We start from the raw sequence: 23,223 nt of genomic DNA, 5'->3' as shown, positions 1-23,223 counted from the left end.
TTTATTTTATAAAGATCTTTCTTTAGCCTGCTGCAATGAAGGCACTTTTCTTTTTGTTTCCAGTAGGTGGCATCTAAGCCTCCTGGATCCCTGCTTTATGTAAAGCCTTAATAATGTCTTTTTATTTTCTCGTAGATATTTAATCATGCTTGCTATCCTCAGTTTCAGTCCCTGTCAGTGTTAGCGACAGTTTCAGTAGTGTTTGCTCAGATTCCTTTGGGGCTTGTGGTGTTTGGTCTAAGAGGGTTGAGGGTAGGAGTCCTTTGGCTTAGGGTTTGGAAGCTTCAACTCAGCTTTGGTTTTGCAACCACGGTTGGTAGAAATCAAGTGTTGTTTCTCTGCCATCTTGCTTCTCTGGGTTCTGCCCTGATGACTGGGCCCTGCTGTCAGCTGGGTAAAGCTCACAGCACTCCCAGGCAGGGCTGTTCAGGGACCTCGCCGCACCTTCTTCCCTCCCCCTCCTCCTTGGGCTGCGAGAAGCAGCTTCTTTATTTCTCCTAGTCTCCCACCCCACACCCGGGGTTCTAACCTGTGGTAGCTCTTATGTGCAGATCCCACGCTCAGTCATGCTGGTGTGCAGTTTGGGTGTTTTTTGTTGAGTTTTAGAAGTTCAGCTTATTGTTGTTTGAAGAGGTGAGATCTGGAGACGTCTCTCACTCCACCATGTTTCTCCAAACTCTCTCTGACTATATTTTTAGGCTATACATTTCATATCTGTACCCTGTGTATTTAACTACCAATTTGTATTTCTTCTCCCTTCTCACCTACTTTCCAAATCCTCTCCCATCTGGCAGCCCTCAAAATGTTCTCTGTATCTATAAGTTTGTTTCTGTTTTGTTTATTTTATTATTTAGATTCCACAAGTACGTGAAATCGTGGCATTTGTCTTTCTCTTGGTGACTTAAATCCATTCACGCAATGCCCTCTATGTCCATCCCTGTTGCAGATGGCAAGATTTCATTCTTTTATTTACGGCTTAGTAATATGTCATAGTATATATGTACACTTCTTTATTCATCCACTGATAGACACCCAGTTTGTCTTTATATATTGACTATTGTAAATAGTGCTGCAATGAACATATGGATTCACGTGTTCCTTTGAAGCGGGGTTTCAGGGTTCTTTGGATAAATACCCAGAAGTTGTTTCACTGGTTCCTTCTTTGTCTCTTGTTATAGCCTTTGTTTTAAAGTCTATTTTGTGTGGTATAAGTATTGCTACCCCAGCTCTTTTTTGTTTGTTTGTATTTTCATGAAATATCTTTTTCCATCTCTTTACTTTTAGTCTGTGTGTTTCGTTCAATCTGAATTTTAGAATTTAATCTATTTTCATTGAAAGTAATTGTTGATAGATAGGTAGTCATTGCCATTTTATTATTAACATTTTTGTTATTTCTTTTTTCTTCATCTTAAAGTAGTCCCTCTAACATTTCCTGTAATACTGGCATGGTGATGATGAACTCCTTTAGCGTTTTCTTGTATGGAAAACTCTTTATCTGTTCTTCAATTCTAAATGATAGCTTTGCAGGATAGAGTAATCTTGGTGGTAGATCCTGGCTTTTCATTACTTAGAATATTTTGTGCCAAGCCGTCTGGCCTGCAAAGTTTCTGTTGAGAAATTGGCTGATAATCTTATGGGAGCTCCTTTGTATGTTTTTCTTGCTGCTTTTAAGATTCTCTCTTTGTCTTTAACCTTTGGCATTTTAATGATGATGTGTCTTGGTGTGGGCTTCTTTGAGTTCATCTTGTTTGGGACTCTCTGCGTTTCCTGGGATTGTATGTCTATTTCCTTCACTGGGTTAGGGAAGTTTTCAGTCTTTTTTTCTTAAAATGGATTTTCAATTCCTTGCTCTGTCTCTTCTTCTGGTATGCATATGTTGTGGATATTAGTACCCTTGATGTTGTCCCAGAGGCCCCTTAAACTATCCTAATTTTTTTGCATTATTTTTTATTGTGGTTGTTCTGATTGGGTGTTTGCTGGAACTGTCTCTTCTAAACCTCTGATTCAATCCTCTGCTTTAATCTACTGTTGATTCCTCCTAAAGTATTCTTCATTTCGGTTATTCTTCATTTCTGACCGGTTCTATTTGTTTTCTATCTCTACTTTTATGTTTTCTTTCTCTTTGCTAAAGTTCTCACTGAGTTCATCTACTCTTCTTCTAAGTTCATTGAGCACCTGTATAACCAGTGTTTTGAACTCTGCATCCATTAGATTGCTTGTCTCCATTTTGTTTAGTTTTTTTTTTTTCTGTAGCTTTGTACTGTTCTTTCATTTGGGACATGTGTCTTTGTCTCCCAATTTTGTCTGCCTCCCTGAGTTTGTTTCTGTGTATTAAGTAGGGCTGCTATGTCTCTTGGTGTTAGTAGAGTGGTCTTATGTAGTACGTGTCCTGTGGAGCTGGGTGCTCCAGATATATTCCTTGTGTGGGTTGTGTGTGCCCTCCTGATGTAGCTGATCCTTGGTTGCTGTTTGCACATCAATGAGAGGGACTGACTCTTGGGCCGATTGGTTGTGATGACTGGGAGGTGATTACAGTGGAAGGTCAGTTGTGCAGAGGCTGTCTCCCTGTGGAACAGGATTTTCTTTAACAGGGCTCTGGTGCCTTCACAGTCTGCCCTATGGGTTTGTCGTACTCGGATGTGGTCCTGGATAGTACTCCAGCTCAGGCTGAAGCCAGTCACAGGGCACGCAAAGGGGGTGCCCCGCTACAGGCTAAGTTCATATGCAGGCTGAGTCTTGCCTGCGGCACCTGGCATGAGCCACCAAGCAATCACAGATGGCTGCCACCCACACTGGGCTTGGATATGCCTCAAGAGGCCAAGCTGTATACTGAGGCCGGCTACTACTAGCGCTGGCCTTAGGCCTGCTTATTAAGAGGTACAGGGCACACCGAGGCCAGTTGAGGCTTGTTTAGGTTTTGCGAATCTTTGAGAGATTTTAGGAAAGTCCACAGTATGAGCTAAGATAAGCTGTTTATATGGAAAATCCATTGGAAGCAGCTTAGGTAGACCCCGAAGGTGAGTGGGGCAGGGTCTTAGGGAATCACCAGGGTGGGGTGAATGGTATTAGCTAGGTTGATGGAGACTCAAATATGGTGGCCCCCTATGTCTGTAAGCTGTAGACATAGCGGGGAGGGCTCAACAAGGGAACAATGTCCTCTGCCTTCACTTCTGTCTGGTAGAAAACTGCCCCTCTAGGTCTCAGCCTGAAGCCAGACAACTCAGTTCCTCTCTGTATGTCCCTGGCACCTTTGAAGTCGGTGCCCCAGCACTGGAGCTCATAGCAAGTGAGTTGGTCAGCAAATAAGTCCACTTGCGGGCCTATTGAGAGGATTATTTGTGATTTCAGCCATCCTCTCTCTTAGCCACATCTCCACTGGTTTTCACAGCCAGAAGTTTTGGGGGCTACTCTTCCTGGCACTGGAGCACTGCACTGGGGAGCCAGATATGGGATCATGACCCCTCCCTCTTTTGAGGGGACCTCCTCAGCCGAGATATCCTTCCCGATTCTCAGTCGCCACATGCGGGTGTTGGACCAGCTCTTTGCCCCTCCTACCAGTCTCGAGATGGCCTCTTCTTTGTGTCCCAAGTTCTAGAACTTCTGTTCAGCTAGACTTCAGGAAACTCCCAATGATGGCTGCCCTGTAGTTGTAATTTTGATGTGGTTGTGAGAGGAGGCAAGTGCAGCGTTTACCTACTCCACCATCTTGACTGGAAGCCTCCCTGCTAACTACTCTTAATGCCTTTTATTTTCTTAAAATAGTAATGGTTTTTAAGTTTTAACATCAATATAAAGTTAATTATGTTATAATATAATTCCTGTAAAGTTTAATTTCGTTAACCAAATGCAGCTGTTTTTTTTTTTTTTTTAACATCGTGTTTGAGCTTTCTCCTGTATGTGTTAAAATCATTTGGAATTTTTTAATAATGTGTGAAAGAAAATGTGTTTTTAAAAAAGCATTCTTCCCCTTTACAAAGTCTTGTGGTGCAACATCTATGTAGAAATAGCTTTTAAAGTGTAAGTATAATCATTTGTTTAATCTCTTGAAACTTTTATAATTATTTTTGATTTAATATTTAGTAGACACAGCTAATCCTTTTCACAAGGCAAATTGTTTCTATTTGATATTTAAATTACATTTATATGTGACTTGAAAATGTGATTTCTTAAAGCACTTATATAGCTAACCATTGATTTTCAAATTGATATTTTTTACCTTTGTATAAGGTCTTATAGCAAGTGCAGATGAATTTAATATGGTTTTACTGCGTGTTTCAATTTGGCAGATGCATGGGTCTTTGCTTGGTTGAGTCCATTTTCTAAAACTTCAAAGAAAATTGTCCTGGCCTTATATGCCTTCAGTTTATTCGTTTTTCTCTTTTATTCTTAAATTGATGTTGTGTCATTTGGTTCTGGGGGCGATGCTTTCTTCTTTTAAATTCAGACTTTAATCAATATGTAGTATTTGTTTGCTTTTTATACTAGAGCTTAATGTATCACTAATGCTTTTTGTGTTTAACCTAACTATCTCAGAGTGTTTGAAGTAACTGGAATGAAAGTTATCATTAAACTTGACCTCACAACAAAAAATAAAATAAAATTGCATCCGATTTTTCACTGAAACTTCTAGGACTTACTAGACAGCTAAAGGACTTCTTTTTTCCCCTATAAAAATGTTTTAGGATGTAGGACAGATCAGTGCTCAAAATTGTTGCCAGGATTTCTTTATACCCAAAGTTTGTCCATTTCACTTATTTAAGTTATACTAGTAATACCAGGGTCACAGACAATATAGGCGAATGCATGGACTTTAAAATCAGATATACCTGGTTCAGAAATCCCTACTTAGCTATGTTATGTTGGTCATATTATTTAATCTGTCTGAGACTGTTACACCATCAATAAAATGAGGGTAATAACTTACAGGGGTTTTCTGAAGGATTAAATAAAATAATGTATTTAAAGAACTGAACACAATGCCCAGCCCATAGAAAATGCTAAATAAGTGGTTATTAATATGTTTTCCATATACAATGGTAAACATCAACAGGAATGATTAATTATCTCATTATTGAAGATGATGCCCTGCCCTTTTCCAGCTGATATAGAAATAAATGCATTACTTCATTTCAAGGAAGCACAGCTCAGAATCGAGGTCCTACTAATGATGGAACAGCAGTGTCTCTCTTCATACATGGAAGGATAGCAAATCCTTTGTGAAAGGTACCCATAAAAAAGCACATAGTACAAATTTCATAACCATCATCTTTTATAACATCAGGCTTTCCCCCTCTATGCAACAGGTAGTTTTTCCAGTTTTACATTTTTTTTTAAGCAAATGAAAACATGTTCAAATTTATTTTAAGTACCAGGGATTTGAAGAGTGTAAGATTTCCTAGAATGTTGGCAGGAACAAGTGATTTTTTTGAAAGATGACGGACGTTGGTTGCCTTCAGCCTATTGTATTTGCATACATTTTTACTTTACAGTTTCAGAGCAGTTTTATGTACATTCTTATTTCAGTCAACTTTATTGAACGCTAACACATTAGAGGTACTGTTGTAGTCACTGAGGATTCAGCAACAACCAATAAAGTCTGCCTTAAGGAGCTTATTTTCTAATGGGGATACTGATAATAAACATGAAAATTAAAGCATATGATGTATTAGTGATGAGTGCTAAGGAGAAAAGTAAAGTGCGAAAGGGATTGGAATACTTGGCCTCATTGAGGTGAGGTGATATTTGAGTAAAGTCAAAAAGGAGATGAAAGAATAAGCTATGCAGGTATCTCAGAAGTACATTCCAGGCAGAGAGAAGAGCATGGACAGAGGCCCTGAGGCAGGATTATATTTGGTGTGTTCCAGAAGCAGCTAAGAACAAGGGGGACTATAGCAGAATGAGCCAGGGGAAAGTATTTACTAGGAGTTGAAGTCAGACACTTACGGGCTAAGGGAAAGATCTATAGGCTCCTAGTTCATAGTAAGGACTAGTTTTCTTCTTGAGTGAGTCATTTGAGGATTCTTTGAATGGTTTTGAGTAGAGGAATGACTTGATCTAACATTTTAACTGGAACACTCTGGCTGCTGAGTTTAGAACTAATTATAAAGGTGGATGCAGGGAGATCAGATTGGCTATTGCATTTATCCAGGTAAGAGATGATAGTGGCTTGAACCAGGATGGTAGCAGTGGAGGCGGTGAGACGTATTCAGATTTGGTATCTGTTTTGTAAGTAGAGCCAGTAGGATTTACTGATGAATTGGGTGTGGAATTTGTGTGAGAGAGAAGTGAAAGAGAATCTAAGGTTTTTGGTTAAAGCAACTGTAATTTACAGAGATGGGCAAGACTGAGTGGAAAAGGTTTGGGAAGGATGATTAGCGGCTCAGTTTTGAACATATTAAGTTTGGAGTAACTTAACTGGTATCTCAGTGGATCTGTTGAGGAAACAGTTGCATATACAAATCTGGCATTTAAGGGAGACCTCTAGGCTAGGGAGAGGAATGTGGAAGTCATCACTCTGTGTGTGTGTGTACTATTTAAAGCTGTAAGACTAAATGAGATCACCATGAGAGTGAGTGTAGATAAAGAAAAGAGGCTCAAGGACTGAGCACTATAGCCTCTAGAAGTCATGGAGATGAAGAAGAAACAGCAAGGAAGACTGAGAAGGAATGGTCAGAGAAGTAGGAAGAAAATCTGAAGAATGTGTTCTCTTGGAAGCCAAGTGAAGAAATTTCAAGCAGGAAAAGTGGAGTGAACTGTGTTCAAGGATGCCGATTGACCTTGGGATCTGACAGCATGGAAGTCATTGGTGATCTTGATCCCAGCAATTCTGTGGAGTGGTGGGGGCAAAAGCATGAGTAGTGGGTTTGAGAGAAAATAGGAGGAGAGAACTGAGAGAATCTTTTAAGGAGTTCTGAAGAGGAGAAGAAATGGGGGCATAGCTGGAGAAGAAGGTATAAGAGAGAATGGTGGTGGTTTTCGTTTTCATTTTTTTTTATTATTTATTATTATTTATGCCTACAGCACCTCGTATTCGTACTTGGGTGGTCTTCCATCCAAGTACTAACCAGGCCCGACCCTGCTTAGCTTCTGAGATCAGACATTGGGCTTGTTTAGGGTGGCATGGCCGTAGACCATGGACCGTGGCCCCACTGGGGAGTGAACCCAGGACCTTCTGCATAATAAGCAGACATGCTAACCGCTACACTATGGAACCACGTCCTCATTTTCATTTTTGTGGGTTTTTGTTTGTTTGTTTTTGGTGGGGGGGCGGGGAAGATCTTAAAATTCTCTTCATAAAACAAATCTGATAATGTTACTCCTTTGATTACAAAATCCAGTGGTTCACCACCAACTCCTTTCCTTAGCAGGGCATATTGGCTTGCTTCTTTCCAGTTTGGCCACCATCTGCTCTCGAGGACTGGTTTTTAAGATGAAAGAAATAATAACCCATTATGAAACTGATGGGAACGATTCAGTAGAGCAGGAAAAATTAATGAGGCAGGAGATAGAGGGAAAAACTGGTAGAGCAGCACTGACAAGGTGTCATGCATTAGTGAAGGGGTTGAACTTAGCTGAGCTGGGAGCATCACTAGTTCATCCACTGTCACAGGAGTGAAAAGAGCATATGACTACAGATGTGAGTAGGTGGGTAGACAGCAGCGGGAGTCTATGGAAATTCTCTTCAGACTTCTTTAGTTTTCTCAGCAAAATAGTAAGCCAGGTAAACAACCGAGAATGAGGATGGATGAGGAATGTTGGTGTTCTAGAGAGAGAGAAGAAAATATGAAACCCAAGAAAGTGGGCCATTGCATGGACTAGTACAGGGCAGTAGGGCCCACTTCAGGGAGCAATCATGGATTTCAAGGGGAACATTCAACACAGGTTTTTCTCTAGTGAAATTTAGCTGTGTGGGTATAGGTGCAGATTGGGTGGAGAATTGGATTTAACCAGGTTGTGGTTTAGCTGAGTACAACAGAGAGAGGCGAGAAAGTTGTACTCCAGGGACTGATTATTATTGCCCATGTAATTGAAGCTGGATGAGAGGAAAGATTCTCCCAACATTATCATGTAGTAGCAACCACAAGCAGTATTCCTGTTTTACACATGATGCCCCTGATAACAGAGCTTTTCAGTAAGAGGTTATATAACTTGTTCAAAGTCACACTTCATAGCAGACACTGAGATTGAATACAGGTCTCCTAACTCAGTTTAATCCATTTACCACTCAGGATATCAGACATTCTCTCTTTAGAGAACAATTCATTTTCCCTTAATATGATAGCAGATGTTTAATCTTCAGTCACCAAATCATCATATGCATGTGTCCCTTAGAGTATAGCTACAATCTATTAAAGTCGACTCCGAAATAATTCAATTTTCCCCTTGACTTGGATCATAAAATTAGAGCAGCGTTTTACAGAGAGCATTAAAGCATCTTCTACACTACTTGCTCTTTTTAAGATACATCCTATACTGTTCTTCCTGCATCCATTTGCTTGTTCATTTGTTCTCTCTGATAGGACTGTCATTTACCAATCTTCGCCCTTTCCTTTTGAAAACATAGGCATCCCTCACACCCACCTCAAATACTGTGTTTTTTGTGAAATCTTTCTGGAAGTTTCTACTTCCTCGTCTCTTTGCTCACCTACACCCCCAAACTGGATGCAGTTTCCCTCCTCTTTTGAATACCTTTTAGCATTTTGTTCTTGCTTCTCTTATGGGATTCATCATATTCTACCTTATATATTTGTGAACTGATGTCCCTGCCCTTCCCATATATATAACCAAATATGTACATGCTTATAAAGAATTCAAAGCATGTTTTACTCATCTTTGTATTAAGTGCTCAAAACTCACAAATAGTAGGAGTTCAAATATTTTTTTAATGAATTTATCAATAGATGTGAGTGTAACCCTGGAAAACCTTTGACAAGAAAGGAATTTTAGGCAAAAATGGGCAGTCTGGCTGGTAGGCTTGAAACAGCAGCGGACTTGGATGGGCCTCAGTTGCAATTTGCACTGTCCTTCATTTCTTCTCTGTGAGATAAGGGATAAGACAATATCAGTGGTTAAAATATTCAGCCGAACTGGAGGTTCCAAGGAGTCCCTTCAGGGGCTGTCACAGCTTCTCTATCCTATGAGGATCAAGTAGAAGATATTTCCCTACATCCAAAACTTAAGGCAAACATGTATAAAAGATTGTGTCTATAACAAGGTGAATGACTAAAAATCATACAAAACGACTGAAATCCAACTAGATTATAAAGCACTTCAAAAGCTGTTTTCTGCTTCTTTACATATCTTCAGCCCCAAGTCTGACAATTTCTCAAGTGAGGGTGAGGTGCTACTTGCCCCTTAGGGGCATTTTATCAATTTTGAAGACTTTCGTTTGTCTTCTGGTATTGTCCCTGAGAATTTATATGTTGAAATAAGTATTATTTTAAATTAATTTTTTTCGATACTCCTTCATATTATCAGTAAGGATTATTATTTTTTTTTAAATTATGTGTGTAGGTAGGTGACTATACCTTAAGGTTTATAAAGGAATATTATACAATTTTTGGTATAAGAAAGATGTTGGGTTTGAGTTTGATAGTAGTTGAGAACTATTGGTCCATGCTCTATGCTTAGGTGCTTAGATGTTTGGAAACGATGATATAATCAAGGACCAGAATGAGTGGTAGACATTTCAAGTGGTGGAGAAAATTAGAGAAAGAAAGATTTGTGGATTCAGGCAGTAATGAAATGTCTGTTGGAGGAGAGGATTGTTAGAGGGAATCTTGCATATTGAGGACCAAGCACTGTGATAGACACTTGACATACCTTATCTTGAAGAAATGAATGACTGGACTTATCAGAGAGACCAAGCAATTTCTAGGTAGGGTAAATTATAAAATTGGAAGTGGAAGGGCCCCAAGAAATCATCTAGGCCAGAAATTCTTAGTTCACGGTTGATGTCACCCTTTGGGGTACATGTATACATTTCATGAAATTTTGTGTAATGTTTTGCATATCTTTCTGAGGGGAATTGGGTCCATTAGATTCTCACATGGGCCTATCACCTCTTGAGAAGTTAAGGGCTACTGATCTAGTCTGATCTTAAGCTCAAACAGATAGTTTTGTTCAAGGTCACACAGCCAGTTAGTGACAGAGATGGGGACTGACCCCCCAGGTCCTTTTCACTTGTAGTTTCTTCCTCGTTTCACTACACTCAGTTGAAGGATGTGAACAAAAGCAGAGGCAGGATTAAGCTACCATGTAATTGGTGTAAAAGCAACTACCCAGGGGTCAATAGTCTGCTTATCTATTTGCACAAGAGTTATGGAAGAATGGGCTTCACTTTGTCTTCCCAAAGTGAACTAATAATTAAATTTTTATGGTTGAAATTCACTGCCACTCACCAAAATAGCTGAAGGCAAACTCCCTGAGTGTCCCTGAGGCTGTTTCTGCAGTTCCTTTCCAGTTGATACAGTTCTGACCTGCAATGGCCTCCACTTTCTGCTTAATCAAATCAAAACTGTTTTGCCTTATTTGTTAGTTCCTTAACTACTGTAGCCTATTTAGCCAATGAGTACTCTATGCCCCAGTCAGGCTAATGTCCTTATTGTTGGCACTCCCTACTCTCCCAAAGTCCTTTCATTCTTACCTTTGTTATTTTTCTTAATGTGGTTCTCCTGCTGAGAATGCCCTTCTTTCTCCTTCATTTCCAGGTCCTTAATTTAAGGTCCAACTTAAGTCTAATCTCCACGGAGCCTCCCCTAGTTATTACTCTTGGCCATTTTACACTTCCTCTGAACTCCTCTTGCATTTATTGCTTGCACTGCATACCGTGGCACTTAGTTATTGGAAATGCTTCAGTGGTCACCTTGGGAGAGGGGTTCTAGGAAGTCCTGGATGTAACTCTGGACATCCCTAATCCTTGTTTCAGCCAGACTGATTTCACTTTCGTTTTATGTATGGGCAGTCTGCATGGGTTTTTATTTGATGAAATGGTTTATCTGCCCCCCTCCCCTCAAAAGAGTTTGAAAACACTGGATCTGTTGTGTGCTGATTGCCTCATAAGTGCAAGGTCCAGGACTTACATTGCTTCGAACTTAACACTCTCAGGCAACTGGTACAATTTTGAGCACAAAGTGGACACTTAGGAAATGGTTTTATGATTGTATTCTCAAATTTGGGGATAGGAGATAGTGAATAGCATTACCTAAGAATTTTACCTTAATGAGGAACTGAGTACTTCTGGGTTGATCTTTGAGAAGTAAACCTAAATTGGTAGATAGGTTTTCCCTTTTGCATACAAAACCAAATCCAATTTAAACCTGTCTAGTTTACCATACACATATTAAGAGAAACCTCATTATTGATTGACATTTCCTACTTTCCCAAAGTTTAGCCCAACTTAAAGTTCATATTCATGAATTCGTGTAAATATTAAACTGGTGTTACTCAACTGTCTTACAAATGATGTGCAGAGTAGCAGTACACCTAAAAACCTAGAAAAGATTAAATTCAGAAGTTTATGGCAATGATTAAAAATAGTAAATGCCAGTCTTTCAGACCAGTTATTTCAGCTTTCTGTATCAAATCAATTATTATAAACTAATAAAGTCTTGAGTATTTAAATCAGTGGTGCTGCCAACTTTTTAATACTCTTTTTTTTTTTCCCCCTGCTCTCTGCCTGGTTCACTGTCTTCACCTACAGGTGTACTTTATTGTCGGCTTCCAAAGATTACTAACTTTTATCTATCAGTAAAATCGAATTGTCTTGGCTATACTGCTATTCTTACTGCTGCTTCCATTATTGCCTTCTTCAGCAAAATAAGGCTTTCCGAAGCCAAAGAATAACAAGAAATAAACACCGTTTTAGAAGCCTTGCCACTATGAAACTTAAGCTAAATGTGCCCACAATTATTTTGCTGCCTGTCCACTTGTTAATAACAATATACAGTGCCCTTATATTTATTCCATGGTATTTTCTTACCAATGCCAAGAAGAAAAACGCTATGGCAAAGAGAATAAAAGCTAAGCCCACTTCAGACAACCCTGGAAGTCCATATCGCTCTGTCACGCATTTTGACTCGCTAGCTGTCATAGACATCCCTGGAGCAGACACTCTGGATAAATTATTTGATCATGCCGTATCCACATTTGGGAAGAAGGACAGCCTTGGGACCAGGGAGATCCTAAGTGAAGAAAATGAAATGCAGCCGAATGGAAAGGTTTTTAAGAAGGTAAAGCATTTTTGTGCTTTTTATTTTCTTAAGAGGAGGGTACATTTTACTTTATCATGAATCAAATGCATTTTAAATACTCTTACATTGCATTATATTGTTGTGTAAATAATTCTTAGAAGGTACCAATAGCTTTTGTATATTCCCTTAAGGGAAATTTTAGAGTTTGTATTTCGAATGGTATTTTAATTGCTTGTTTGAGTAAATATACTAATCTTAGGGAATGTCTCACTTTAACAGTTAATTCTTGGGAACTATAAATGGATGAGCTATCTTGAAGTGAACCTCAGAGTGAATAACTTTGGTAGTGGACTTACTGCATTGGGATTAAAACCAAAGAACACTATTGCTATTTTCTGTGAGACCAGGGCCGAATGGTTGATTGCGGCACAGACCTGCTTTAAGTACAACTTTCCTCGTAAGTGCCTTGTGTTTTTGGAGGGGAAGAGAGAGGGCTTTGCCTTACATGTGAAATTGTCCTGAGATCCTCTAGTTTTCGAAGTAGGTGTTCTTTAATCATTTGCATAAATTATTTCTGTAAAACACTATGTAATGTAGTTAAAAGATATCTCATAACTTCTGTTAAAGATAGCTTTGGTCTACAGCCATGCTACTCCGAACAAGCCCGATCCTGTCTGATTTCGGAAGCTAAGCAGGGTTGGGCCTGGTTAGTACTTGGATGGGAGACCACCTAGGAAGACCAGGTGCTGTAGGCATAAAAAATAATAATAAATAAATAAATAAATAAATAAACAAATAAATAAATAAATAACTTTGAAGAGCTAGTATGAGATTTGACAGATTAATGGATAGAATTTAGAATTTTACTTCTTAAATTGGAAGTGAAATTGTACCTGAAAGATTTAAGGTTTGGGGGCATTTTTAGGAAGTTACCCACAAAATAATGACAACAACAAAAAAATCATTGCTTAGGATAATTCTAGTTAATTTCTTTACTTCAAGGCCTCTTATTTGACTTTTTCCATTTTACATGTAAAAGAAACACATGGCAGCTTGAACTGGCATTAGGTATGTTGGCCAGAAAGTAAAATTGGGTGTGTTTCTGATTCTTATAGCCATTGTGAAAAAAAAAAAAAAAAAGATTTAAAAAAATTACCAGTCCAGTACCTGTCACATGCTAAGTACTCAGTTATTTGTTGAATGAAATAGAACACTACAGGAATGGTGTAGGAATAGAGTTTGCATTTCATGACTAGTTAGTCATTTCAATTCCCACACAGATTAGTGACCTTCAAGCCTAAATTGAGGGGGCAAGATCTACTCCGTAGGAGCTATCAGAGTTAGTTAAATTACAAATATTTATTGTAAATAGTGTAAATTGAACCCACTAAAATAGAGTTAGTCATTTCATGACTAACATGAAAATGATCCCCTATGTACCCATCACCCAGCTTTAACAATCAACAGCTTGTGAAAAGCGGCTGTTCTTAACCATGTTGTTGTTTGAGTTACCAGCCTAGAGCTGAATTTCCAAGTCTGACCTAAGTTTAGCAGATATCCTCTCATTCTAACTGATCTCGGTTTCAGTTTGTTTTCTTTTTCTGATAGCTCCTAAGGAGTAGATCTCCTTGCCCCCTCAATTTAGGCTTGAAGGTCACTAATCAGTGTGGGAATTGAACCCACCAAAATAGTTTCTTAGGAGGAATGAAAACATGATTCATGGCCTATCTTCTGACTTGAAATCCTCAAAATCTGAGGAATCTCAATTACTTATCTGTTCTTTGGTGCTATGACCAGTGAAAGCGTGTGTCAGAAGAGAGCCCTAGCTGGGATAGCTCTGACCTGCATTAAGAGTTCGGCCAGAACCTTTTCTCCTTGAGAATTGTAATTGACTGATTTTCGACCAGTTGTGGCACTTCCTGTATTTCTAGGTTTCATCAGGTTTAGAAAGTTAGAATCCTGAGAATTCGTGAGGAAAATTTGGGGGTACCAGGAAGTTTGAGGCAAGGTTGAAGGGTAATAGCAGAGATTATCAAATTAAATTATAAAATGTCTTTTTTTGTCTGTGAGTGTACCAATCATTAAAGGCTGACTTAAATACTGTCATACCAAATAAATATTTGTAATTTAACTATTGTGTTTATTTTTATTATGTAGTTGTGACTTTATATGCCACACTTGGCAAAGAAGGTGTAGTTCATGGGTTAAATGAATCTGAGGCTGCCTATCTGATTACTAGTGTTGAACTTCTGGAAAATAAACTTAAGGTAAATATGAAATTTTCTTTTAATTCACGGTAGTGTTATCTGACAGGTCAGGAAAGTATTCAGTAATTGAGTTTATTACAGGCCACATTTAATAGCTGGATTTTCTTTCTGCTCAACAGACTGCACTGTTAGACATCAGTTGTGTTAAACATATCATTTATGTGGACAATAAGACTATCAATAAAACAGAATACCCTGAAGGATTTGAGATTCACAGCATGCAATCAGTAGAAGAGCTGGGATCCAAGCCAGAAAACTGTAAGTAAAACAGTTAAATTTATTCATCTATTCGAGATTTGTTATTTCCGTAGATTAGGAAAAGAAGTGATGTGAGTGAAAATTGTAAAGTTCTTTGATTAAAAAAAGTTTAAAAATGAAAAAAAAAAACCCGTGAAGACCATATATGATTGAGATTTTCCTTCCTTTCTCCTCAAAAAAGTAACCACTGTTTTAAAATTTACTAAATAGTGGAGATACACTCAATGCATCAGACTTTACGGTGGTTGCTGCCAAACTTTTTTCAAATAACCTACTGTAACTGTCCAATTTGGACCTCGCCTGAGGAAAAGGTCTCAGGCCTTCCATTTACTAAACTGTTTTTAATTCATAATTCTAGTGATGTTAATGATGTCACAGAGGATGCAAAACTGTTTGCCAGGATTCATGCTTGGATTTATTCTACCACTGAAGTGGTAGTTGGTATGTCATTTGAAACAAGTAAATCTGCCTTGTAGCAAAATATCAGCTGGTCATCAGGACGGAGGGTTGAGGAAATTAAATACTTAATTTAAATAGTTTTTCTTTCATGTTTAATGTGAAGGTCACGACACTCCACTAGATGAAGAAAGGAGAAAAAATGTTGGTTGACGCTTTGTTTAACTTTTGAATATTTATGACCATTAGAGACTGAACACATGTTTGAAATAACAGGTGTCAAGTATAGCACTCTACCCCTTGTGGAGCATAGCAGAGAGGCTGAGATTTTACCTACCTTGCAAACAAACAAATGAGCTTGCCACAGTTCCTTGGAGATACAAGATTCCTGGGTCAGAGATGAAGTGTTTTACTCACAGAAAGAGCAGTACCCAGGGTATCAGCCTTTGTATTGCTTTCCTGCACTCCAGTCTCCACAGGGCAATGCAAAGAGGGTTAAATGACATCTACACATGCAGTGGGTTCTGTTATAGGAGAGGAACTCTGAGCTAAGGGAATCTGAATCTTTTATAAGGGGCAATAAGCATGCCTATCCTATGCCCTGGAGAGAGAGAGATTATATTGTATTAGACAGTAAGCATGCCTACTCTTTGCTCTGGAGGGAGACACTATTCTCGATTTTCCAAGGCTGTTCACTGTGGAAACATCCTTGAAAAGATTGTCTGGAATAAAGTCAGTACCTCTACTCACAAAATGTGCGGAAACTCAAGAGACCCACGGAGAATTGTCTCTCAACACGAGGTTGACCCTGCAAGATTGGGGTAAACTTGACTGGGAAGTCCTTATTGGTAGGGATCTGTTGCCAGTTCACCAAAGGATGTCAGCACAAAACTATGGGGGTATTGGGTTCTCATAATTTTGTGGGAGCAATGACATGATAGAACACATATTCACCTAGTTCCACTCATCTGTACGTTAAATAAGATACACATATTCTTTGTGGTACTTTATCTGAGTAGATACTTGTTATGATGATAAGAAGTAAAGTGTCACATTGTGTACTTAGACTGAGAGAATCTTAACCTATCTACTGCTTCTACATCCATTAGTCTCCGGAGGAAGGATCTAGTTCCTACATGCTTGGTTTATAAACTCTGCAGTAGAGATCTTTAAAGAGCATTTACATTAGCCAATTTAAGTATAACTTATCTTTGGTTATTTCAGTTGGTAAATCAAAATCACACTGTTTCAAATTTTCATTTTAGCTGGTACATAAAATTATAATTCATTTTCATAAACTGATTTAAAAAATAGTTTATTTTATAGAGCAGTTATAGAGTCACAGCAAAATGAAGGGGAAGGTACAGAGAGTTTCCATATACCCCCGGCCCCTCCTCCAATACATAATCTCCCCCATTATCAACATCCTTCACCAGAGTGATACATTTGTTAGAATTGATGAACCAGCACTGATACTTCATAATCGCTTAAGGTCCATAGTTTACATTGGGGATCACTCTTTGTGTTGTACATTCCATGGGTTTAGACATATATAATGACATGTATTCACTATTATAGTATCATACAGAGTATAAACTAATTTTTAAAAATCTAACAATCTTGTTAAGCTTTTATTTAATTCTGATAATATACCCAGGTATTCTGGACATTTGGTCTATTCTGGAAAGGAAAGGAGGTTACTAGGTTAGCATGATACACTATCTTGAAGTGCGTTTAAAACTTAGCATGTTGGAATTTGAGAGTCGAAGTTACCTTAATGATCAAGTTAATAATAACAGGATGCAAGGAAACTCAGGGAGGTGATGGATATGTCTACTACCCTGATTGTGGTGATAGTATTATGGGTGTTTGCGTAAGTTCAAATAATTAAATTGTGTATTCAAATGTGTACGAGTCTTTGTATATCAGTTATACCTCAATAGAGCTATTATAAAAATAGGAACAGTTTAGATATATATTATTTCTTGTAAATAGCACTGTCGTCAATTCAACCTAAATTAAATTAATAGCAAGAAGCAAACTTATGTCACATGAAAACTTTTAAATATGATATGTACAGTGTTTAGACTTTTAGATTATGTGTATTAGCACTTAATATCGGAAGTTGTAGTTTTGCTCAACTTTTTGTTTAGTTAGTATTGTGGGATGACAAAAAAGTATGTCTGTAATAGCAATTCCCTTTATTAATAGGCTAGAAGATACTTTTAAGTAACAATATTTATAGCTTTTTAAATTATTTTCTTTTTCTCTACGTATGACTGTCCTAATTATATTTGTTGAAACCTAATTTGTTGTCTGTTTAACCTAAAAATGTTGAACTCATATCTTTTTTATTTTGTTTTTCTAGTAATTCATTTTTATTTTATTTTTCAAAAGCATCCATCCATAAACTGTAAGGGAAATAAATAGGTCCTTACAATAGATAGTTCGATGAGCATGACTCTAGTGCACAGGCTGGCAAATTACAGCCTGCCATCTGTTTCTCTAAGTAAAGTTGGATTGGAACACAGTCACATCCATTTGTTTCACAGTTGTCTATGGTTCGTTTCACTGTACCACAGTAAAGTTGGGTAGTTGTGATAGAGACCATATGGCCCTCAAAGCCTAAAATATTTATTGTGTGGCCCTTTGAAAAAAAAAAATCTGCTGACTCTACTCAAGATGGCTGAACATAATCTGTTGGGAAGACCTCTCTATTTTCCTCCCCTAATCATTCAATAAACAGAGATCTGGGGCCCAGAACCTTTAAGATGATTAAACATTCTTATCTTCAGACAGAATGCTGAAAGAAGTGAAGTTTAGATACTATTTAGGTATTACCTTTGATAGGGAATGGAGTATAAACCCCTCAACATGGTCTCTGTCTTTTGATACCCTAAAAGTCCTCTTCAATTTTTATTAAAAAGAATCTATGTATGGTCTGATTTACATAGGGGAAGAAGTACTAAATCTGGAAGACCCAAAAGAATGTGTTACATGTATAATGATATTCTAATTCAATGTCTCTGGTTTAATTGTTTTAAAATAAAATTATTTTTGTAAAAATTTAAAAAATTAATCAAGTCTAGTGGTTTCAATCAGGGGTATGTGGAGCTTTTGATCTATTCCGGACATACAGAATCAGAATTTTAAGAACTAGGATCCAGAGATGGTATTTTATTTAAGCTCCACAGGAGATTCCCAGGCATACCAATGGTTAAGAACTATTAATCTAGTCCCAACCGACTCATTTTAGAGATGAGAAAACCCAGGCCTGAAATGCTAATCCACAATGTCCTTACCTTCCTGATTCTCCAATGTCCTAGAAATTTTTCAAACCACTACTTTGTATACAACACTGTGGAAAGGCATGAACAGGCAGGGATTAGGGTACATATCCAGAAAATGGGCCAAGTTGAGTTTGAAGTTCTCATTGCAGTTAATCAGAATTTAATAACTTTTTTTCTTTTGATTTTCAATGGGGAGACTTTGTTTTAAATAGTTTATCATTACGTCAAAATCTAAAAATTGTATCCTTGTGTAGCAATTTCACTTTTAAACTGAAGAAAAATGTGGTGCCTTTTTATTCATTTAGCAAGCATTGCTCCAAATAGACCAACACCTTCGGACATGGCTATCGTCATGTATACCAGCGGTTCTACTGGCCGACCTAAGGGAGTGATGATGCATCATTGCAATTTGATAGCTGGAATGACAGGCCAATGTGAGAGAATTCCTGGCCTGGGGTAAGAACCGTTCGACTTTCTTCTCAGAAATCAGAGCTCATGTTCACATTTTCTAAACTCGATCTATATTAAAACAATAAGGTTATTTATGTTTCTAATTTACAATAACTTTTTAAGATTGGCTAAAATATTTCTCTTGTTTTAGACCTAAGGACACATACATTGGCTACTTGCCTTTGGCTCATGTCCTAGAACTGACAGCAGAGATATCTTGCTTTACCTATGGCTGTAGGATTGGATATTCTTCTCCACTTACCCTCTCTGACCAGGTGACAAACTTTTCATTATATTAGCATGATCATATTAAATGCCATTGTTTGACTGAGAACATACTACTAAAACATGAGATATTTTAAGTCAGCTAAAACTTTTTCCATGATTTCAAAAAGAGTTCCCATGAGCAATATGTAGCACTAGTAAATAACCTTGTGTATTTGTTAGCATTGCTTTATTTACATATTTTATAATTATTTTGAAACCAGTAATTACTTTCATCTTGTCTTTCTGTATTAGATTTTTATTTTGGAAAGCTAGGAGAGAAAATATAAATATACTGAGCTTCTTGGGGTTTTAGGGGAGATGTGGTAGGATTTAGGCCCAATTTTTCTCTGAGTTTTCTCTAGAGTTGTGCTGTCCAACACAATAGCCACTAGCCACATGTTGAAATACAGCTTAATTTTAATCAAATCAGAAAAATTTAGTTTCTCAGTTGTTCTACCATATTTCAGGTTCTCAGTAGCTACACGTGACTAGTGATTATCATATTGGATAACACAGATAGTGAACATTTCCATCATCGTGGAAAGTTCTGTTGGATAGCACTCACTGCAACATGTCCAAAGACAGCTCTCAACTTTCTATCCTGAGTCAGGCTTCTCCCTTCACCTTCTTGTTCATAGCTGGAAGCCCAACAGCAGGTACAGCTAACTCATGTTTTTAAGCTCATTTGAAATCACACGTGAAACCTAATACCTACTGTCCACAGTCCTGTATAATTTCTCCTTTGGAATAGTGGCTATAGAAAAGCTTCGTCCAGACACTGTGGCGGGGGGTGGTGGGGGAAGCGAGCTTCTCAGGGAGCTGTGGAGTTCAAAATGCTGAAAGATAAACTGAGTATAGATAGGAATGACTTGATTCCCTGTGCAGCTTCTTCTACTCCCATCACTGGAGGCCCAACTGTTATTTTTCAGAACCCCAGGTAATGCTGCCTTTTATTTGGGAGTTTTGGTTGCACATTCATTTGGTAAGAAGACGTGCCCTTGGCATTCACAGTTAGAAATTGTAATACTTTTTTTGTAGAAATACCATTTTAGGGAGAGATTAGGTAGGTTGCGTAATATTAAGATAAAATAACTAAGTAGAATTTTTTGAGATTTAATTGGGATTGCAACCATCTATTTTTTTTTTTTTTGGTTTGTTTTTGGATGTAAACTTAAGGTGCACAAATCTTAAATGTACGACTTGATTAAATTTAACATACATATATAAACTTCTGTGATGACACCATCTAGGTCAAGAAAGAAGGAACAGTTCCAGATCCCAGAATCTCCCTTGTGTCTCTTCCTAGTCATTACCACTGTCCTCCTCCCCCAAGGATAATACAACCAACTTTTAAAGTGGCTTTTCCATGAGAAAATGTTTTTTGTTCTAAACAACTACTACCTACTTTGTACTTTAAGGAGTATAACCTCTTTGTAAGATGGAAAGCTGCTGTGTTTCACCAAACCACTCAGCTAAAAGTTCACATTTAAAATCCACTAGAATAGTGGAGAGAATAAGTAAACTAACTATGAAGTAAACTAATAACAGGACTTGATCTAGTAAAGTCAAAAGAGTCCTATGAATAAGACTGGGACTTAAATTGTAAAAAAAAAAAAATGTTGAAAAATCTGTGATGATTGCATTTGATGCATTGGTAGTCAGTTGTTCTTATGTTCAGATGTTTCCAGAATGTGAAATATATTTCAGTAAGTTTTGAGTATGATTTTTTTCCTACAATGGGGAGGTTCAGAAGCTAGAGACTAGCAACCTTTGTTTTCACTGCCTTTCTGATAACAATAGCCTCAGCGTGAGGAAAGTGGGGCAATTGGAGTCTGTTGCTGGTCTGACTTCATTCTTGCTCTCTTAGGCAAAGTAGTACATTAGAAGCCTGTTACAAAAGTGTTGGGGGCATTCACACCTACCTTTTTAATAAACTTTATTATAAAGAGTCTCAATCAGACTAGGAATCTAAAACCCAAGAGTCTCCCTCACATAGGAAGTCAGAAAAAGGTAGGAGACCAGGGTACCACATTGGAAGCCAGCAGATGATAGTGATATTGTTGTAACTAGGGTCACTGTGATCATAATAAAGACAAGAACTGGAATATTACTAAGAATTATAAAGAAAGCCAGGAAGGGCTCCTTGGGGCTACTGCTATTTAACTGCTCTCTATAGCAAAAACCGGTCAGCAGTATGTGGAAGGCAGCTCTGACTTGAAGGATGTTAAGAGCCCGTCTTTTCCTCTATGGGCCATAGAGGTGTGCATGTGCAGTGTAGGTTTCCATTCACAAATGTGAACACTCTTGCACATACATAAAACACAAGGGGTTATTTTATTTTCTCTGTGTCTTAAAGAAAAGTAGGATAAAAACTATTGAGTTCTACTAGCAGAACCTTCTATATGGCAGAGCTGGTGGTACTAGTGGATCACACTGCTTCTTAAGAGCTGGGTTTTTTTTTTTTTTAATTTTGGGTTTTGTTTTTATTTTTGCCTGTCTTGGCCATGGCCAACACGTGATACAGCTAAACTTATAGCCTAATGAACCACATTATAGCAGATTATTATTTTTATCTAGCTATTTCAGTGGGCAGTTATCAATTTTTCTACCTACAGATCTGACATTTGAAATCCCAAAAAGTATTTATGTGCAAAAGAAGAATCGAAAAGAAAAAATATATACACATTTACACATGTATGTGCATATCCCCCCATGGTCACTGGCAGTGTCTTCAGTATTTTGTCAACCAAAATGTTATCCAGTTAGTATTTCTGTATGTTAATTGATATTCATAGTGGTGACTTTGAGATGTGGCTTTGCCTTTTGGCTAATCAAATTAACTTATAATTATCTTCAGTTTTGTTTTAGTGTCTGATCCACCTTAGTTGAGGTGTTTTGTTAAAAACAGATAGTCTAGCCTATGTTTGATGATAATATTATTAATAAGAATGCTTCATTTACCAAAATATCCCTTTCTCCTTTATTCTGGATTTGAGTTTCCCCTCTATGGAAGGCTGAAATGTGCTGGAAGAAAGAATACAGGATAAATCACTAAAGCACTTACACTTCAGACTTAAGATTATGATAGTTCTAACAGATAACTCGCAGAGCAGTAGAAGATCAAATTCTATGTGTAAATTCCTGCCTTTGTTATTGTTAATACTTGAATTATAACATTTTTTGCTAAGATTAGTTGTCCTGATCCTATTTAATTTTTCTTTAATGTAGTCCAGCAAAATTAAAAAAGGAAGTAAAGGAGACTGTTCTGTACTGAAGCCTACACTCATGGCAGCTGTTCCTGTGAGTAGAGTATAAATGTCATTTATTGCTTGCATTTGGATTTTTAAAAAGTAATATTAGGTATTGTATATATTTTTAAAATAATTTTACTTTGTTGAAATTATGGCATATGTGTTGCTTAAAATAAATCTTAGTATAGAAAAGATGAAATGGCAGACTTCTGAAATGTATGTCTGGTAGTGTTTGCTGATACTTGAACATTAGGTGATAAAAATGTCTGAGTTCAAATTACCTACTGTGAGGATTGGTCATAATATTTTAAAGGTAGACTATACTCTAAAGATCATTTTGTTTAATCGCTTAATTAAAAAAATGGGGAGATGCAAGCCATCCTGGAGAACTGAGGCAGCATATCCAAGGTTAAGGAGCTGCTTAGTTACAGCTGAGTCTAGAATCCAAGCCTCCTGACCCTGGTGGTGATTTCATTAAGAAAACTGTCATTTGAGAGAGCTCCCAAAGAAAAAATATATTAATTTTAGATATTCAAAATCCTTATGTGAAGTACTGCCTTTTACAAAGATAAGATGTTTGTTACATTTTATAGCCTTGTAATGACAGATTCTAAAATATTTAATGCGATGTTTCACACTTGTATAATCAAATCTATTTTACCACTTTAAGATTCAGAAACTTCAGCGGGGCTACATATCTCTACTGCTTGTATTACAATCAAATTTTAAACCTTATCCCAATATCTTTCACAGAATTGTCTTTGCACATGGAAAATATGAGATTAGATAATGAAGTGTTCAGTCCAAGTATTTCTAAGAATTATAGATGGTGTACTTTGTATTTTTTTTTTTT

At 37.5% G+C, this 23,223-nt stretch overlaps 1 protein-coding gene, 1 non-coding gene and 1 pseudogene across 7 annotated transcripts in view; 2 read left to right on the top strand and 1 right to left on the bottom strand.

The window, feature by feature from the left end:
- Nucleotides 1–23,223, top strand: part of ACSL4 (acyl-CoA synthetase long chain family member 4) — a 101,593-nt gene that overhangs the window by 43,945 nt on the left and 34,425 nt on the right. For 2 of the 6 annotated variants that reach the window (XM_011374325.2, XM_011374327.1), the window contains 7 exons: nucleotides 11,991–12,230; nucleotides 12,471–12,648; nucleotides 14,349–14,458; nucleotides 14,578–14,716; nucleotides 18,708–18,858; nucleotides 19,004–19,127; nucleotides 22,348–22,419. In XM_011374325.2, coding sequence (XP_011372627.1) covers nucleotides 12,003–12,230; nucleotides 12,471–12,648; nucleotides 14,349–14,458; nucleotides 14,578–14,716; nucleotides 18,708–18,858; nucleotides 19,004–19,127; nucleotides 22,348–22,419 — 1,002 coding nt within the window. In that variant the 5' untranslated portion in view covers nucleotides 11,991–12,002. Of the gene's footprint in view, nucleotides 1–5,684; nucleotides 5,691–6,944; nucleotides 6,951–7,986; nucleotides 7,993–11,701; nucleotides 12,231–12,470; nucleotides 12,649–14,348; nucleotides 14,459–14,577; nucleotides 14,717–18,707; nucleotides 18,859–19,003; nucleotides 19,128–22,347; nucleotides 22,420–23,223 lie in introns of those variants that run through there. The other 4 variants (XM_011374328.1, XM_023520023.1, XM_011374324.2 and 1 more) reach the window with 4 other exon arrangements.
- On the bottom strand, nucleotides 7,141–7,213 carry TRNAN-AUU. The gene has a single exon. It is a non-coding gene; the product is annotated as a tRNA-Asn (tRNA).
- LOC111729072 lies at nucleotides 12,828–12,946 on the top strand (annotated as a pseudogene).

This window comes from Pteropus vampyrus, unplaced genomic scaffold (assembly GCF_000151845.1).
Source record: "Pteropus vampyrus isolate Shadow unplaced genomic scaffold, Pvam_2.0 Scaffold244, whole genome shotgun sequence".
NCBI classification, from domain to species: domain Eukaryota; kingdom Metazoa; phylum Chordata; class Mammalia; order Chiroptera; family Pteropodidae; genus Pteropus; species Pteropus vampyrus.
The sequence above is the reverse complement of the archived record's forward strand: the minus strand, read 5'-3'. Positions and strand labels throughout refer to the sequence as shown.